A 17,690-nucleotide genomic window follows, 5' to 3' on the forward strand; every position below is an offset into this window, starting at 1 on the left:
TAGTATGTCGGAATTCTCGAGCGAAGAGAACTCGACCAGATCAGCTTTGAATACCTTTGAGAATTCTCTACTCCCCTTACCCAGTGAGCATACTGACGAGGAGACGCGGAGGCTCTAACATCTTTGTCCCTCGTGTAATGTCGTCAAGATTGAGTGGGGATTCTTCCATCTTCTGAATCATCAGAGTATCAATTGCATTCATTTCTGGTAGCTGCTCAATGCTCAATTTTGATCGAAATTCTAGACTGCAGACACTTTGTCAGCATTGCGATTCTCGCGTGTTTATCTGCGGAACGATCTGGACCTTTATCACTTTGGTGAGATGATGCTGCATCCGAGTTATAGCCCATGGTGGAAGGGTCTCCATCGGCGAGCTCCGAGTCAGTAACCAAGATGAATTTACTACCGAGTAGGTAGTAGAAGAAGTTTCCGATACGTCAATAGTATTTGATCTATCGGAACTGCCGCGACGCTCGAACTCGACGATGGTGTGCGACCGGACATTCCGTTATGTCCAAGGATCGATGTGATGAGACGTGAGACGGTGGAGATGCCCCTCAGACTAGCAGCCGCCGGTGTGTCAAGCATACTTGCTCTCTCACTACCGAATATAACTGCGACGTTTCGCGAACTTATAACGCCCACCTTGGAATCGGCCCGAATTTCAACCTTCCCCCCTTGTTCGATGAGATGAACCCCATTCGTGTGGATCGCATCCTGTCACACTGGGATATCGAGGACGAATCAGCTAGCTTGAGTTGTTTGGCGAGCTTGATTATTTCCATCATTCCGGACTGTGGCACGATACTTCAAGGGAAAACGAATTCGATCGACCGAAAAATCTCGTGTTTAGCGGGACTAGCGATGAGGCTTTCGAGTCGATGATGCAGACTTTATTTGCCCCCCCCCCGCCAAAGAGATATACATGATGCGCTCAAATTATTATGATCAGCCAGTAAGCTCTGCCACAACTCCCGATACGATATTCTCGAGCAGTTTGGATCGCTGCAGCGCGGTGGCTAGTACTTCGTCGTGGTTTGCGTACTCTCTAGCTGCGTAATCGGAGACAGCTTTGTTCGAAATGAGCGAAAGTCCGATCACTCCGAGACCACAGTGTTTCGCTACGATGACTTCATGGCATGTGGACATTCCTGCGAAGAGAGATCAGTCAGGTCCGATCTGTAGAACATTCAGCTTCATTCGAGCGCCACCCGCATCCATGTTCCAGAATTATTGTTGTCGACTCACCGGCGCAGTCGCCTCCCAAGAGCTGAAGCATTCTGACCTCCGCGACGGTCTCGAAATTCGGTCCTCCGAGCATACAATAGACTCCTTCGCGCAAGAAGTCGCCCGCCCCCTTCTCGAGAGCAATCTTCCGAACCAATTCTCTCAATTCTACGCAGTAAGCCCCGTTCAGTGCTGGGAATCGCGGGCCCCACCTTTCATCGTTCACTCCACGGAGAGGGTGGTTCCCAGACAAGCCCGGGAAGTTAATGTGGTCTTTGATTATCATGATATCACCATTATTGAAGCTCGGATTCAGTCCTCCGGCGGCATTTGTCACTATGAGGTATTTGATGCCGCAGAGTTTCATCAGTCTGACGGGCATCGCGCACTTCCACATCGGATGTCCCTCGTAAGGATGAATTCGCCCCTTCATACAAACCACCGAGCGTCCCGACAGTTTGCCAAAGATTAACTGTCCGCTGTGGCCCTTGACTGTGCTACAGGGGAAGTTTGGAATCTCAGAATATGGAATTATATCGTTGTCCCCCAGAAGATCCGCCAGGGACGACAGGCCGGAGCCGCATATGATGCCAACCGTCGGACGATGCTTCGTACGAGTCATGAGCTGCTCCGCCATCCGCTCCTGGTAAGAATATTGGTTTCATGACGGAAAAGCCCCGAGAAGGCGCTGAACTGAGAATGTCCGATGCGGCCTTGTCTTCTTACCATTTCTTCATAAGGGGGTTCACTCTCGAAATCGTACATGTTCTCGCCGGAGACCTGGTACGGGAAGTTTGTCTCACTTGCGCCTCAGACACTCGAATCGGATTCCTTGATGACGTTCGGGGAAGCCACAGTGCGCTTTCGATGTCCTAGAGACTCGATAAAGGCCTAGAATGCTGCACTTCTAGTAGCGCGTTTCAAGCTGAACCTAAGCCTCTCGAGCTTATCGATCATGCGGATCTATCAATCAGCGACATCTCAGACTAGATGACAAGGTCTTCCTCGGCGACGAGATATAGAGCTTGCGGTAATCCCTGATCGACCTATCTAATCGTGACGGACGTCGCAGAAATTTCGATAAGGTGCCTGTCGCTTTCGGAGAGTAAACAAAGATAGGGATCGAATCACCACTATGGAAAGTTGACTCTTGCCCACCGCTCTCTCTTTATCCGAGATCATTCTCCCCGAGTATCGATTAAGTGAGATTTTCCGCTTGTTTTCCGCTTGCTACTCACCGTCGACGATCTAATAGGGTCAGAGGACGATCCTACCAGAAACTCCTGCACGCTCCCACTATAAACGGTCACGCGACACCTTCCGCGGCGAAATTTCCTGAACTACCTACACAGGGGAAAGCAGGCAGAACCGTCCCAAGGTTTTGCCGTGTAGGTACTTCCTCCTCGACAATTCAACACACCCAATCTGATCAGAGGAGAGTACATACTCGCAAAATCTGGGTGACAGAACTTCAATACGACCACCCAAGTGAATTCGATTAATTATTATCGAAACGCTGATGCGATCAACGAGGACCGAGAAAAAATATAATATTCTCAGAGTATAAAATATTCATTCTCCGGATGTGTCTTCAATGCTGGAGGTATCTATCTATACCCTCTGAGCAGCAATTTATTACAATTACTCATTCAAAGCCGATGATTCACCGGACAAGGAAAGTATATTGAATTCAGTAATCGTAGAAGAAGATATTGTATATATGGTATCTCTACATGCATGATGATTCCGGGCCATGAGTGCATTCTTCGAGTTCATTTGAGAGGCAGAAGGGAGCCTCACTTCGACATGTTTGTCTCGCTCTTCCTCGACCTCGTTTTTTCAGTACTCTCATCCGACTCTTCCGAGTCACTTGCATCCTCCACCACGCAGGAGTCACAGCCGGGGCAGACGTAGGTGCGATAGCGGGAAACCGCTCGCTTCGAGCGACAGCAAAGCTCACAGAAATTCGGATCGCCTTTCTTCACAACTGCAATTGTAATGGACGAAAAATCATTGAACGCTGTTTGAATCCTCTCGACTGGAACGAAGGTTCCACCGGAATCGCTTTACCATCAGAGTTAGCCACGACCAGAGTTGTCACCATGCAGATCCATAGCAGAGCTCGGAGCGGGGTCATCTTGCCAAGAGTGGTCTGCAGTGTGAACATCGAGGCAGCTGCTCGAACGTCACGTGCCAAGCGGAAAATGACGATAATCTGGCATTTACTGCGAACTTTCAATCAATATGAATTCGATTCATCGAGTCAAGATACTCGAAGCCCTGGCAACCGACCATCGTTAAACCCCCCGCCCCGTCCCGGAAGGATCATACGAGTGAGATCTCGCAAAGGATTCATGAGGGACACTTTTTCGCCATTCGAAGGAATCTCCAGCGATCGAGAAAGAGCGATAGCCGGCAACTCAGGGCGACACAACGGGCTCACTCCGAGTCAATGAGGCTTGCCATGGAGGTCCGGAAGCTTCCGTGAGCGGTACGCTGGTCCGGGAGTCATCCACGGAGTCCTGGAGACGGGCGCATCGATCGCCCGTCTCGACAGAGAGGCTAGGCAGGGATCATCGTCACAATCAGCTTCATCATGGTGTCTTTTCTTCAACTTCCCTCATGATCGAAATCCTTCGCTCCGAGCTCTCCGCTCGCATCCCGTGTCGTGATTCGGACAGGGATCGTTCCAGCGACCCACACATCGCAAGCCGAAGAAGTAAGATGCTCGTCTCAGAGAATATCGGCTTCAGGGCGGCGCGGCGGCGCCCTGGTCAGGGTTGCCAGCGGCGGGTCGGACGATCGACGCTAAAGCAGCGGAATATGGGATTGAGGCGTCGACAAAATTTCCGTGAATCGATGCCTCAAGACTCAATTATCTCAGTATTCTGAGCTCTGCTGCTTGGAGGAAACGATACCCGGATCCCCGAAGCTCGCCGACTGTCAGCGGGATGACATGATCCCTGGAGCAGAGAAGGAGCCCCGCGCTTCAGCGGGCTGTGTCCGCTCTGGTGTGAGTGTCTCGTGTGCGTGTCTGCAAGAAGTGTAAACCAGCTAAGTCAGTGAGAAAACTGTATACCGCCATCTACCCTCGACAGCCATCAATAGAGTTGCCTCCGGAGTGTGCAGGACCTGATCTGGAAGCTGCTTATTTACCCCGAAATCAGCGATGGCGGGTATTGCTTATCAACGTCTCACCGAAGAACGCAAAGCTTGGCGAAAGGAACATCCCTTTGGTTTCGTTGCGAAGCCGTCGAAGGGCGCCGATGGCCTACCGAACTTGATGGTTTGGGATTGCGCTATACCTGGGAAGACCGGTAAGTCTACCCGGTCAATGAATGAGATCGTGGAGCGGTACTGAGTGATCTCGACGGCATCTTTCTTCATATATCAGCTTGTCATCCCGCTGGCATCGTGCTGTCAGTCTCGTAGGCCGAAGCGGCCCCATTCCTCGAGCCCCCTCAGCTCCGAGCAGTTCAATGCCAGAAGCTGTTCCCCAGCTCATTCTTACAGCCCGATCAAGTTCCCTGGAATCGTCTGAACATTGCTTCACAAAAACTAGTCGAGGAAAATTAGGCATCGCGGCAATCGTGTTGATCCTGTACTACCAGGAGCGTACATTGCCTAATCAGGAGCCGACTGAACTTCCAGGAACCCCATGGGAGAAAGGACTCTATAAACTCCGCATGACTTTCAAGGATGATTATCCTTCAACTCCCCCGAAATGCAAATTCGACCCTCCTCTATTCCATCCCAATGTTTATCCCTCTGGAACGGTCTGCCTCTCCCTCCTGGATGAAGAAAAGGACTGGAGACCATCCATTACGATCAAACAGATTCTCGTCGGGATCCAGGTTTGTATTGGGCGAAGCTGGGGAGTATAAGAAGAATGAGCTTAACTCAATGCTCATGCCATAACCAATCACAAAGACGTATCATCGCTGAAAAATACACGGAATCTTTGGTTCCCGAAACGGAATGCTCCAACCCGAGCGATTCAACACAGAGATAATCTCGTGTTCTATTCCCGTAGGACTTGTTGAATGATCCGAACATCAAGGACCCTGCGCAGGCGGAGGCTTATACCATCTTCTGTCAAAATAAAATGGAGTACGAGCGCCGCGTCAGAGCCCAATCGGAGAGAATGGCCCCCACTGCTTAGGGTTTAAGCAGCGGAGAGCATCAACCTGGAAATCAACATCCCAAATAAGCTCGGCTCAATCAGAGGAATCGACGGCTTCGAAATGTTCCCCAGCAGAGAGATACCGACATCGATGTGTACATTTGTAAACTTTATGAATACAGGCGGCCGAAAACCGGAGCTCCCTCCTCCCTCCATCGTTCGGAATGAAGCATTACGACTTTCAGAAATGGTCACGGGACTCTCTGCCGGAAAGTGATGGCGTATACGAAATTGAAGTAAATCTCAAGCGGAAGATTTTAGTATAACCGAACACCAAGAGGGTCCTAGTTTTTTTATGCGTTTCATTCCTTGATCTCAGTGACGGAAAGCCGTTGTCTAGCGCTCACCACGGGGAGGGAATGGAGGACCTTCCCCGGGGATGGAGATCACGTGTCTTTACAATACGGATTGAGTCCCTCCGAGGGTGTTATCGACGCGCAGAATAGCGTAAATACCTACCTAGCGAAACACCGACATCCGAATTCCCCCTCCGCCGCATTCCCCTCAAGAGAATGCGCGACAAGATCTTAACGCAATCAGGCGCTGGGAGAAGCTGCCCTTTCTCGCTCCCTAAAGGTATGACTCTTCGGTATGAGGTAGTGTGTGGAAGAGCCTGTGATCCACTGACTCTGAATATTCCACTGGGTCCCCACTCACAGACCCCCATGAGGAAGGAATTGACCTCGAGCGCAGTTCCTCCGCATCAATATGAGCGGTTTCCAATAATTGGGGAAGGATGATGTTCGGCTCCAATTTCGCGGGCGAAGAGGACTCGTAGGAGAGCATACTGCCGGGGATTCCTACTGCGGAGACGGCGAGATGATCGGCATGCTGCGGCAAGGCCAGCCGCATTCGTCGCGAGTCGCGACCCACAGCAGGTCATTATTATTGAAGCGCGTGGGAAAATGATAGTAATTCGAATAGGTATATTATGTGCACAGGCGTACCGGATGGCCATGGACTCGGGAGATCGGCGGCTGCAAAATCAAAACGAGTCACCATTTATATCCACAGATTCAATCCCATCTAGCCCCTAATTCCAAAACTGGTCACGACCGAGCGCCCAGAGAGACAACGACTTCAGAGATTCGAAGCCTTGACTCCCGCCTACGAAAATTCCCCCTCACTACGACGAATTTCGCAAATGATATTCCGATGCTAAGTTAAGACAGTCTCGATCGACCTCGGAGAATCCAACCGCCGGCGCCGCTCCATGCGAACAGCGTCTGTCTTTTTTTTCAAGAGGCATTTCTCCGAGACACATAAGTCCCTGTCTATCTATCGCTGGAGATTCACGCTCGTAGGTCAGGTAGTCCATCCCGCGAATCCCGAGCATGAGCCTCGAGAGGAAACCCCGTCTCTCGATCGAAAACTGGGGCTCGAAGTGACCCTCAATGAGACGAATGAGACGGGTACTTGGGTCCAATCATGGAAATCTACCGAGTCGACATCATGTGCTCCGACTCCATGGGCTAGCCTCGATTGTCGAAAGTTGGTGTGCAGCCATTCGTCCCGCCACAAGTGCTGTGTCGGGGGTGAATGCTGTCCCCATAGCAACGCTGTCCTGCGGATCGGTTGCTGTTGGGCAGCCTAACTGGCAAACTCCTGCGTGGTCCGCGCAGTCTGGGCTTGAACTCGTGCACAGCGTCAGCCATCGAAATATCGCAGCCTCCGTGGCAAAGCGAGAAGCACGATACAATGGAAGAAAGTGCTTCTAGAGGTGTTTCCGAGCCGGTCCTCCAAGCTGATCGTTGGCTGACAGCATACCACGATCGATTCGCCGGCTTCAACACTGTGACTCCGAACATCTGCTCGGCCGATCTATTCGCTGATGGAGACAACAAATTGCTCATAGCCGATATGGGAGCGGAATGGGGGAAAAATATGCAGCTTAGAGTGTACAAGGGGACCAGTCTGCTATCCGAGCACACATTGGTGGACCTGCCGCTCGCCATAGCCCCATTCTACATGAATCTGCCTGGACCCAAAACACCTGCGATCGCCGTGGCGTCTGGAAGCTCAATCTACGTGTACCGTAACATGCGGCCCTTTTACAAGTATACGCTGCCAGCATTGAAAGTGGCCGAAGCCGAGCTCGAAGCCTGGAATATGGTTCTGCAAGAGGGTTCCGATCTGAACGTGTTCAGAGATCTGCTCGTCAACGTTCTGGCGAGCGGGGAGTCGCTGTCAGCGAAATCGGAACATTTCCTGACGACGTCGACAATGAGCGAGGCTGAGACGTTTGTCCGAACCTACGGTGATTCGCCCCTTCGGCGCCAGACAGTCCTGACAACGCTGTCCGCCATGAAGAAATCGATGCATGAAGAAGATGCGCTCACGTGTATTGTCCTCGGAACTGAGAACAAAGACATTTATATTCTCGAGCCGGACGCCTTCACCGTGCTGACATCCATGGTAGTGCCCTCCATACCAGTCATGATGGACATCACAGGTCTATTCGATGTCGACTATCGCATTTTGGTCGCATGTCGAGACGGCTGCATATACAGTCTGAAACGAGGTCAGAAATCCGCTAAGCTCTGCATCGAATTGCACAGTCAGGCGGTCGGGATTTGCGCTCGGCCGTCGTTGGGCTGTGTCTATGTCGGCTGTATGGACCGCAGTCTACGGTGCTATTCAACGCAAGGAAAAGGGCCAAACAAATACGCTCAGCTGTGGACGATCTCCCTGGACCATGCTATAGTGGCCATGCAGTCGGTTACGATCAAAACCCTCGGCCTTGAGCTTGTCGCAGTGTGTTGTCAGGATTCGAAAATCTACTTCCATAAAGAAAAAGCTGTTGTAGACATCGTGGATACCGGCGCTCCGGTCACCGCGGTAAGGTTCGGTAGATTCGGTCGTGAAGATAACGCCCTGGTTTTCGTGACCAAATCCGGTGCCTTAACAGTCAAGATTTTACGACGGAATCAAACATTTGACACTATAGGCTCGCTAGAGAGCAGCAAATCTGCTCCGGCAATCACCGCGGGGAACAAATTCATCATTCCGAAGAAAACAAAACTTTTCGTCGATCAAACCATGCGGGAACGTGAGAGCGCTTCTATCATGCATCGCGTTTTCCAACAAGATTTTCATCGCATCAGACTCATCGCTGCGCGGCACTATCTGAACACGATGCAGACTACGGGGAATACACAAGTGCGGGGATTCAATGGAGCGGACGAAACCAAAATCCCCGAAGTTAGAATTACTGCGAGAGTTCAAGGTCTTGGACCCGAATTCGCGCTGATCATCACGTTATCCTGTTCGGAAAACACTTTTCCGCCCCTGAGGAATCTTTTGGTAGCCTACTCGTACGACTCAAGTATTTATCGTTGTGAAAGGGCGTACCGATGTGTACCATACCTACCACCCGGTCTGCCTACCTCGGTGAGCATCCGCGTAACGTGCGTCAGCGAACTTTGCGTTAGCGACACACTGAAGGTGATTGTGGCTCTCAAAGACTGCAGTTCCCCGATAGTGACCGCTCTCATCAGCATGCCGGTCGCTCAGTCGGTCTGAAGCCTCACTCGAGGGTGCTTGACGTAATTATTGTAAAGCTAATAAAACGAGTCGAATATTTCCGATGACGGGACTGTCATCGTACTTCGGGGGAGAATGCTTAAGACGAGAGCGCTCGGTTTATCGTTCGGTAGAGCGGAGCGGCATGACTCTAGCTCCAGAGAAAGGGGAGGCTGCCTCGATAGAGAGATATGTGTATTGTTTCAACGAAAAGTAACGAGTCAGTCGAAGGATAATTTGATAACCCTCCAGCACTTATCGTCAATCCCACCGATTGGCCGGAGATTCAATCCGATTTGACGGCAACGTTCCCTCCCGGGAGGCTCGATCTCGATGACGAGTCGATCTCAGAGAGCCTGAAAGATTCCACGGTGGGTCAGGTAGGGTAGCGATAGGGTGTCCCGGCCCGTAAGGAGTCGGCATGGTCTCAAGCGAGCACCGAGATGCCGGGACCCGTTACATTCCTAGGGGGAGCAGGTTTTGCGAGGAGAGATCTTCCCTACCGCGTTCAGAAAGAGAAGTACATAGGTTTGTGATTAACGGACGAGCGGCTGGAAGTATGTATGAGTCGGAGATTCGCAGGTCCTTTGAGGAACTCAAGATTGCTTCCAAAATCCTTATCGGCATATCGTGAGTCATGTCAGGAGGCTCATACCGAGCAGATCCTCGAACGTTTCGGAATGACGAAGTCGAATACGGCGTCGACACCAACTGTCGCAGGTGAGACCGAGGACGTAGAGGACTTTCCAGCGAAGCTTCCGTACCGTGAGGCCTTAGGCTGTCTCATATTTCTTCGGGCTCGACGTTGCCCTCGCCGTGCGTGGGGCTGCCAGGATTCCGGGGAAACCAAGAACGTTTTATTGGCTTTAAGTATGAAGCGCACATGCAGCTGTGTGTAAGAGGTAACCGATGAGACCGTTGTCGTATACAGCAAACGTCATGGTAGCGAGTTTAAGAACGTTGAGCGTCGAAGAGTCCTCTCTATGCTGGAAAGAGTCGACCCGAAATTGGTAGAAGTCGGGAGAGCTGTCTCTTGGGGTTGTCAGCTCCAGGGGACGGAGATTCTGTCGACTACGGAGATTCCCTTTGGTTGTAGGTGCTCCGCCGGAGCTTCATGTCGGAAATTCTAGTGCGGTCAGGCTGCGCCTTCTGGACCTTGAGTATCTTGTAAGGTCAAAACGCATTCAATATCGGCATTTCTTCGTAAGAGAGAAAGAGCTTGCGGATGAGCTGAGACTTACAATAAAAGACTCCGCGGGTCAGGGTCGGGTCGCAGATCTTCTCACTGAGCCTCCGCATCGTACCAGGCTTCGCTGATTGCAAAAAAAGTTCAGGTTCGAAATGCTCAGGGAATCCAGAAGTCGGCATGTGAGAAACGGCTCAGCAGCAGCGGCCTTCCACGGGAATCGCCGATAGAGGAAGATCTTCCCGAGGGCAACATACGGATGGGCACGATGCACACCAAGGAGTTACGTCATACTTGGTTTGAGACCGAAATAGACGTGTCTTTGCTTGTATCCAATTCGTCCAAGCTCGTCCAATTCTCATGTCTTTCCGTAGGAACCTCGGGCATGATTGACGAGTGGCGCTGGACCTTACGGAACCTATATGAGATTGGGGGTCATCCAAGCTCCGATGCACAATGGGGGAAAAGCTCTGTTGACCTAGCCCATCTTCTGATATCCGAGTAGATCTTCTGTCAACGAGGGAGAGACCTTCAGCGCTACCGATCCCCATTTTCTTAGGTGGCCCACGTAGCCCAACTTCCCATCGCCTTTCACAGAGCTGGAACGGCTTCAGACACGTGATTGACTCTGCTGCGTTGTGCCCCAACAGAGCCCTACTTTCGCCCGAACAGAGTTTCCGGCCAGGATCGATTTCGAATCTGGTGGGGAGATCCCCTCGATGGAATAATGACCTCCAGCCATCGTCCAAAAGTGTCACTTACGGGGGTCGCTTGTAATCCTCTTTCTCTTTGAGCTCATTCGGACCAGCTCCTCCTTATCTTGAGGTTCAGTAGGCTCTCAACGAGAGCAAGAATCTCAAAAATAACCCGGGAAATCTTATCGTTGGCGTACAAACAAGATTTCCCTGAGGGTGAATGGGAATTTCGTCTCTATCCGGAGCTGTTTGGAGTCGTTTGAAGAGTTTGTTCCGTGTCCCCCGATGCGGTCGAATTCCCGCTCGCGCTCTCATTGCAGGTTGGTGTATGTGAACATAGTACTTGTATACACATCAACTATACCGGCGATCGCATCAGCATATTCGAATTCCCGCGCCAAGAATAGCGGTACCCGAAGGATCTCTCGTTTCGAATCACAGTCCGCCGCAAAGGAACCACAGTACCACATCTACCATCATTCTCGTCTAGGGGCACTGCTGTAAGAGCAGTAGTCCGGTTACAGTGCGATAGTGATGATGATGTGATGTCAGTGTAGTAATCGCTCCAAGTGGGAAAAGTGATCCAGGAATTCGCGGCTTGGCGGCGTAGAACACCCGTCCGAACCTCGTCAGGGAGAGCTTGCCGCCATGCTTCTTGACATGTCGTCGAACAGCCATCATGAGCAGCACGACCGAAGAGTGCGTCAAATCAACGTCGATTTCCGAGGCTGCAAGCTTCTCACGGATGAGGAGAATCAAACCCTGAGACATGTCTGCGACTCGAACAATTATCAGGTGAGAGATTTTCCTATATACGCAGTGCAGAACGAGTGAGCCTATGAAGGGCTTCCGTAATTTCGCATAAAGCTCTCGGAAGTCATGTGTGATCCAGAGTCATCAGCTCGGAAGGCTCGAGCAAGGATCCGTGGTAGAAAATCATGGAGAACGTTCTCGACTCTTGAGCTCTGGACGAAGTTCCCAGCCAAAGAACCGAGCGACGAAATCCTTGGGCCTTAGATTCTCCCACATGGCTTTATAGCAGAGATCAAGTACTTTCGCCAACTGTGACTGAGGAAACTTGGTGACTGGCGACGGCGGTGACGTCTCTTCGTGAGTTGGGAAGCGAGAGGAGCTCCATGATCGCAGCAGACAGATTGAGCTGGTGAACGGTTTGATCTAAGAAGCAATGTTCCAACCCCGTCTCTTCCTTGTGCCACGGACTCGTTTGCCATTGGGATGGTTGAAGAGGCTAGGACGAATTCGCGGCAACTCCCGTGGCGTGACATGACCGAGCAGTCACCGTCACCGAGCCGGTCACTCTGTTTGTAGACCATTCACTCACTGACTCGCCAACGTCGGTGCAAAATGGCAGAGACGATTCCGAAATCGGTTCCTCGCGATACCAATATGTGTACAGATTATTACATTCATAAAGATATATCGAGAGTAGTCCAATGACGGACTTCGGTAGTGAAGCCGATGAATAAGTGCGTCTGAGACTTGGGGTCGTGCCTCTGGTCGACCACGACCCCGTTTGATTTTCGCCGGAGCCGTCTCTTGCGGCTGTGCAGTATTCTTTGCAGGTCGGAAGCAGAGAGATGAAAAATTGCGGTCTGCTCTTCATATTCTCGATCGGGACACCCATGCCTCGCTTGCGGACGGAGTCATGTCGCATCCACAGACATTTCGACTCGAACCAACAGCACCGCCCGTCAGTTTCATCTTATATCCAACATCTTCGCCGATGAGGTGTTCCGAGAGATATATGTACACTTGTGTGGTGTGGAGAAGTCGAGACCGGAATGAAGTCTCCTCCGGAATGAATCACCCGTTGCCCCTCGGGAAGTGTCAGGCGGTCGATTGAGCAGTAGTATCGTTTTCGAAAGCAGACCGCAGATCTTTTGGCGAAATCCATCGCCGACGTCGATGCCTTTCGCGGGTTCTGAGTGGGCGTTATCAAGAACAATAATCGTAAGAGCCTGCGGAATTAGTGGATGTTGTCACTTCATTCGCAATCATGTTGCCTGCTCTATTTGAGCGCTGAATGGAATCGGTGCTTCCAGGGGACTGGGTCGCCACACAGGAAGTTCCCTGCATTCACGATTCTGCTCATGTCTGGGCGAGCGCGTGAGGCTCGAGGCTTGGTCTGCCAAAAATAAGGAATTCAACTCGACTGGGCTGCGCGTTGCCCCTCATGGGCGTCGAGATGTGGAGATGGAATCATAGGGTTGGAGCTGGGATCGAGTCCTCAGTTCCTCAGACCCAATATTCAGTCGGCGCGCAACGCTTAATTGGATATCGATGGGTATTCACCCTCGGATCTAGACCCATGCCTCCCTGTCATTCGCACCAGCTTGGACATCGATATGTTTCGGCTTCGCTCCGCTAAGTTTGCGAATTGGTGCCGTAGACTGACGATAGGCTTGACTGACCCCTCGCTAATATAAGACCTCCAAGGTTGGTGTCTGCTGATGCGATTTGAGCGGCATTTCGAGGTCCTAATGGATGAGTTGCCACTTTAGATGCGGACGGTGCTCCGGGGACTTGGAGACACAACGGTCGCTGCTATTGGAAAATACTCGTCTGCAGGGCTTCAGGGAAAGTCAGCGGCCTACAAGGGATCCTCGTCGCGATATCACTAGTCATGAGCAATTCGTTGGCTAGAGATCACCAGACGAGCCGAAATTTGGAGAAAATTTCGAGTCACTAACATTGAAATCTCTCATCTGTGTTTCCAGATCAAAGCTGCGGGCGTCGCTCAGCTGTATTGTAGCGCTCCTTCTGTCCCGCGGGGCGGACACGATCACTGGGATTTGAAAAAAGTTGGCGTTGTTTGTTTCATAAAAGATAATGCGGCCAAGGGGTTTTTCATCCGTCTCTTCGACATGGATGAGAGGAAATTCGTTTGGCAGCAAGAGTTATACATAGAGATCGAATATGAAGTGAAAATGCCCTATTTTCATGTCTTCGAGGCAGACGTGAGTATGGAGAAACAAAGCGATCCCTGATATTCGCCGACAGAATCGCGATCTCGCTCGAATTACGATCTGCGCTCGCGGAACTTCCTGTACGAGTGAATTTTTTGCTATTTTGCAGCACTGCATGGCTGGCTTGAACTTTTCCAATGAGGACGAAGCAAACGCGTTCAGAGACGCTATCGTTCACAAGATCGACCTTCGTCGGGCTCGTATCGAGGGTGAGTCTACCGGATCTATTCTCGCTCTTGTCCGGAGACGGTGCCATCGACATCTCCGCCGCGGACTCCGATGTCACTTCGAGTCTCATTATCCTCTCCGCTTTCAGAGAAAATGCGAGCGAATGCCAACTTCCCCTCCGGACCGCGGGCTCGGTCCGATTCTCATATGAACAACAACTTCAGCCACAACAATAACAACAACTCGATCAACAATGCGAACAACACTCCAGTACTAACGAAAGAAATTAAGAGGCTCAAGAGAGAGAAGAAGAAGAAGCTTTCCAAGATTGATATCAGCCAACCAACCAATTTCGTCCATCTTGAGCATGTGGGCCTGGAGATGGTCCCTGGAGCTGTGTCAAATAGGGTTCGTTTATCAGATCCGAATGCTCGGGGAGCGCTAACTCTTCTCGTGATACCCGTCGAGAAAGTCCATATGATCAGAAAGCCACTTGGTAGTATTTGAATCGCTGGCACGTGGAATGAACTCCTCCTCCCCCATTGAATTTAGGGCTTCGATGACAGCAAGTTCTACGACTTGGAGCCGAACCAGTACGAACGTGCAGGCATTTCAAGACAACAAATGGAAGACCCCGCTGTTCGTCGAGATGTCCAGAAAGTGATAGAACACCTTGTGAACAGCAAGAAAATTAGCACAGACACGCTCAACGCAATCACACGACGACCCCCGCCTCCGCCAGCGAGGGTTGATAGTAAACCAGCGGCTCCCCTTCCTTCCACTCGACCGCCCACGAGGGAGCTTCCTCCGGTTCCCGCGCATGCCAACGGGTGAGAGCACCGGTCTCCCTTGTCCGTTTCTCTTTCGTATGAGAAAATCGAGATTCTCCCCGGGGTAGAAACGTTCTTGATATGCTGACATCTTTCAGGAGGTCATCGGCCCCCCGAAACCTAGCCGGGTTCCGCCCTCAGTCTCACATAAACCTCCGCCCCCTATTCCTGTGCAACAGCAGCAGATGCAGGCGGTTCAGCCGGTGCGACTTCCACAACCACCTCCGCCACCGCCTGGATCGGGTGTCGCACCTCTCCCATCAGGTTCGGTCGCCGCACCTCCTCCCCCACCGCCCCCACCGCCCCCGCCGGTCATTATGTCTTGCCCACCGATGCCGAATCTGAACGGTGGAGGTGGTGCCGTGAAGAGCTCGGGTGGCAGTGATGGGAGTGGAGGAGGTGGTGATTCGAGGAACGCGCTCCTAGAACAGATTCGTAAAGGCAGATCATTGAAACCTGTTGAAAACGATAAAGGTAATTTCCAGGAATCACGGGAAGCTCAATTAGGCGGTGTAGAGCTTTCGGATGATGAGTCAATAACATGATTCCGTTTGCAGCCTCCAATTCGACACCTGCAAGCGGTGACGGACGAGATGCTTTGTTAGAGCAAATTCGTGCCGGAAAGAATCTACGACCCGTGGCTAGCCGAGCCCAGCGACCAGACGTCCCGAACAACGAGAAGTTCAAGAAAGAAGTCAATGTTCTCACCGATGCTCTCGCCCGAGCAATGGAGTTGAGATGCAAAGCAACTCAATGTGAGTGAAATTGACTGAAAGTAGTATCATTGATGATAACGATACGCTGTCGCCATTATTCGCCACCTGTCCTCCGAAGCGAGGGAAGAGTACTTTCCGACCAAATCAATGATTTTCGATTCTCCTCGCCAGCCGACGACAGTGAAACTTCGGATAGCGATGCATTGGACGACGAGGAGTGGGACGACTAGTATGCTGCAGGCCCGACGCTCACGGTTCTTCAAGGAGTGCGTGTACCGCTGGTTTCCCCGACACGCAAGAGAGGCGCTTCTCGCTCACCCTCTAACCATTCTGCTTCAACGTCATGCTCTCCTTCTCCTATCTCCCGACCGACATCGGCTCCTATCCCGCCGGGCGCGACGCCCACACCCCACTTGCAGGCCACGGCTCTCTCCCGGAGCCAGAAATAATTTATTACATGCGGAGAGACAATGGTAATTGGATGATCAAAAGTAGCTCACTCGGTACGACGACGCGCGGCTCACAGTAGGCGCTCGCACCGAGAGACGTCCGAAAGGGGAAATAAACGGTATCCTCATCGTTGAGGTGCCGCTTTTTTCGTTCGCCAATTTTCTGAGAGAGACAGCGGGTCGGACATCTCTGTTCCGATCCTCGTTGTCTGGTGACTCCGTGATGCTGAGGATATGGATTGACATTCGTGTGCTCGGTCCGATACGGATTCCCGAAGTTGGTGTATCGTAGTTCCCGGTCGCTACATCATTGACCATTGCCAAAAATGTACAGTGCGCCGATATAGAGCTTTGTGTCACAGAGCGTCTGCCGATAGCAATGTGTGTATAGAGTCTCTGGTTGATCCTTGCTGGTTGGCGTTCGAGAGAGTGCAATACTTCTTACATGTGCGCAGGAGATATATATATATATATTACATAATGTGTTAATCAGATCGATCCGTACACAGATAGGCGATCGAACTAGCGACTGATCGCCGCGCGGAGGAATCATCTGTTTGAGATGAATGCAGCGTCAGGATTGTTCCTGTCCGCTTCATGTTCCACAGAGCCATGCTTCATCGAATCGTTATGCGGGGAGATCCCTGACGGCGCGCACGGCCTCAGCAGCGAAAATTTTGATTTGGAGCTTGAAATGGGTTCTCGAGCCTGGTGATCCGACCCTTCCTGCAAACTCCTGCATTTCGAGCACTAACCAGTCGTCTGACTGATCGTGGGAAGCTTGTCGGGGTCCTGTCCCTGCTTATCCGAGTGTATAAAGTAAATATATTTTAGCTATCGAATTCCTTGCGTGGATAAGCTGTGCTTCATTGACGTTACAAATGGAATAAAATTACCGGAGAGTCTGGAAGTCGGGACGATTTCTTTTTCCTGGATGAGAACAAGTCCCGAGCGATCGACCAGCTACGAATCCATTCAGTCCACCACGGAATTCCGAATACGACGAGGGAAAGAAGGGGCGGTATTCGGAGGGAGCTAATCAAGAGTTTTTCCCTCGAGGAAATCATTGCTCAGGATTCGGGGAAGCTCTTAAGGGCCAAGAACTCAGACTAGAAAAAAAGACGAAGGTTCAATCATGAGCTGGACCCATAACACGCCGAAATACGTGTGTCCGATCGGAGAGAGGAAACTGGTATTCAAAAGCGGTCGTAGAAGTGGTCGTTCCGAACAAGGGAACTGCCTCGAGTTTCACCCTGAAGAAAACGGATTTAGTTATTCTACTCTGGTCGCGTCGACACCGAATTTCGGCGATGAAATACGATGTATGATTCATGTTCGATTGATGCGAAAGGAGCGGTAGAGAGGGCTGCATCGATGACAAGATTCTTATCGGAACTCGAGTTCAAGAAACTTAGCAGCTTTCCTCCGCGGATCGCGTCTTTCAGTTGCTCATTCCACTTGACGTCGCTGCGAGAAATCATTGGTCCTCTTCTCCGAAGTTCTCGAACGAGTGGAACTATTGCCGATGTCCCATGATGAAGAGCCCTTTGATCGCCGTGAGACTTGACCCAGGACTGATGTACCTATAAAGGTACAGAACGAGAGAACAAAAACAAAGGATGTAGTCTGAGAAATATGGCATTTTCCGTTACCTGAACCTCGCCTCTCAAGGTCACCGTCGCCAGCATCAAGGTATCCCGGTTTCGATTCCCAGGATCGGTCGATGC

At 51.3% G+C, this 17,690-nt stretch overlaps 4 protein-coding genes across 4 annotated transcripts; 3 read left to right on the forward strand and 1 right to left on the reverse strand.

Moving 5' to 3' along the window:
* Positions 1-886: 886 nt before the first annotated feature.
* Positions 887-2,125, reverse strand: LOC100902977 (purine nucleoside phosphorylase). Its single transcript, XM_003740865.1, has 3 exons — positions 1,954-2,125; positions 1,249-1,870; positions 887-1,151 (listed from the first exon to the last, which is right to left on the reverse strand). Exons 1-3 carry the CDS (start codon positions 1,990-1,992, stop codon positions 949-951), a joined length of 864 nt encoding a protein of 287 aa, XP_003740913.1. The 5' UTR covers positions 1,993-2,125; the 3' UTR covers positions 887-948.
* A 1,960-nt stretch (positions 2,126-4,085) lies between these two features.
* On the forward strand, positions 4,086-5,663 carry lwr (ubiquitin conjugating enzyme lesswright). The gene is made up of 3 exons (XM_003740866.3): positions 4,086-4,544; positions 4,879-5,081; positions 5,261-5,663. Exons 1-3 carry the CDS (start codon positions 4,397-4,399, stop codon positions 5,387-5,389), a joined length of 480 nt encoding a protein of 159 aa, XP_003740914.1. The 5' UTR covers positions 4,086-4,396; the 3' UTR covers positions 5,390-5,663.
* Positions 5,664-6,984: 1,321 nt separating this feature from the next.
* On the forward strand, positions 6,985-8,932 carry BBS1 (Bardet-Biedl syndrome 1). Its single transcript, XM_003740886.2, has one exon. It carries the CDS (start codon positions 7,109-7,111, stop codon positions 8,930-8,932), a length of 1,824 nt encoding a protein of 607 aa, XP_003740934.1. The 5' UTR covers positions 6,985-7,108.
* A 2,529-nt stretch (positions 8,933-11,461) lies between these two features.
* On the forward strand, positions 11,462-15,744 carry LOC100906439 (neural Wiskott-Aldrich syndrome protein). The gene is given in 8 exon segments (XM_029110761.1): positions 11,462-11,608; positions 13,552-13,791; positions 13,910-14,009; positions 14,117-14,376; positions 14,521-14,823; positions 14,900-15,272; positions 15,356-15,553; positions 15,686-15,744. Coding segments are annotated over 8 exon segments (1,680 nt in total).
* Positions 15,745-17,690: the final 1,946 nt, after the last annotated feature.

The sequence above is a fragment of the Galendromus occidentalis genome, unplaced genomic scaffold, assembly GCF_000255335.2.
Source record: "Galendromus occidentalis unplaced genomic scaffold, Mocc_1.1 scf7180000077088, whole genome shotgun sequence".
Taxonomy (NCBI): domain Eukaryota; kingdom Metazoa; phylum Arthropoda; class Arachnida; order Mesostigmata; family Phytoseiidae; genus Galendromus; species Galendromus occidentalis.

Coding starts and splice junctions, on each gene's coding strand:
- BBS1 (XM_003740886.2), top strand. CDS start 7,109: ATGGAAGAAAGTGCTTCTAGAGGTGTTTCCGAGCCGGTCCTCCAAGCT.
- lwr (XM_003740866.3), top strand. CDS start 4,397: ATGGCGGGTATTGCTTATCAACGTCTCACCGAAGAACGCAAAGCTTGG. Junction 4,545..4,878: donor CGCTATACCTGGGAAGACCG/GTAAGTCTACCC, acceptor CTGAACTTCCAG/GAACCCCATGGGAGAAAGGA. Junction 5,082..5,260: donor AGATTCTCGTCGGGATCCAG/GTTTGTATTGGG, acceptor CTATTCCCGTAG/GACTTGTTGAATGATCCGAA.
- LOC100902977 (XM_003740865.1), bottom strand. CDS start 1,992: ATGTACGATTTCGAGAGTGAACCCCCTTATGAAGAAATG. Junction 1,871..1,953: donor AACCCCCTTATGAAGAAATG/GTAAGAAGACAA, acceptor TATTCTTACCAG/GAGCGGATGGCGGAGCAGCT. Junction 1,152..1,248: donor CTTGGGAGGCGACTGCGCCG/GTGAGTCGACAA, acceptor CTCTCTTCGCAG/GAATGTCCACATGCCATGAA.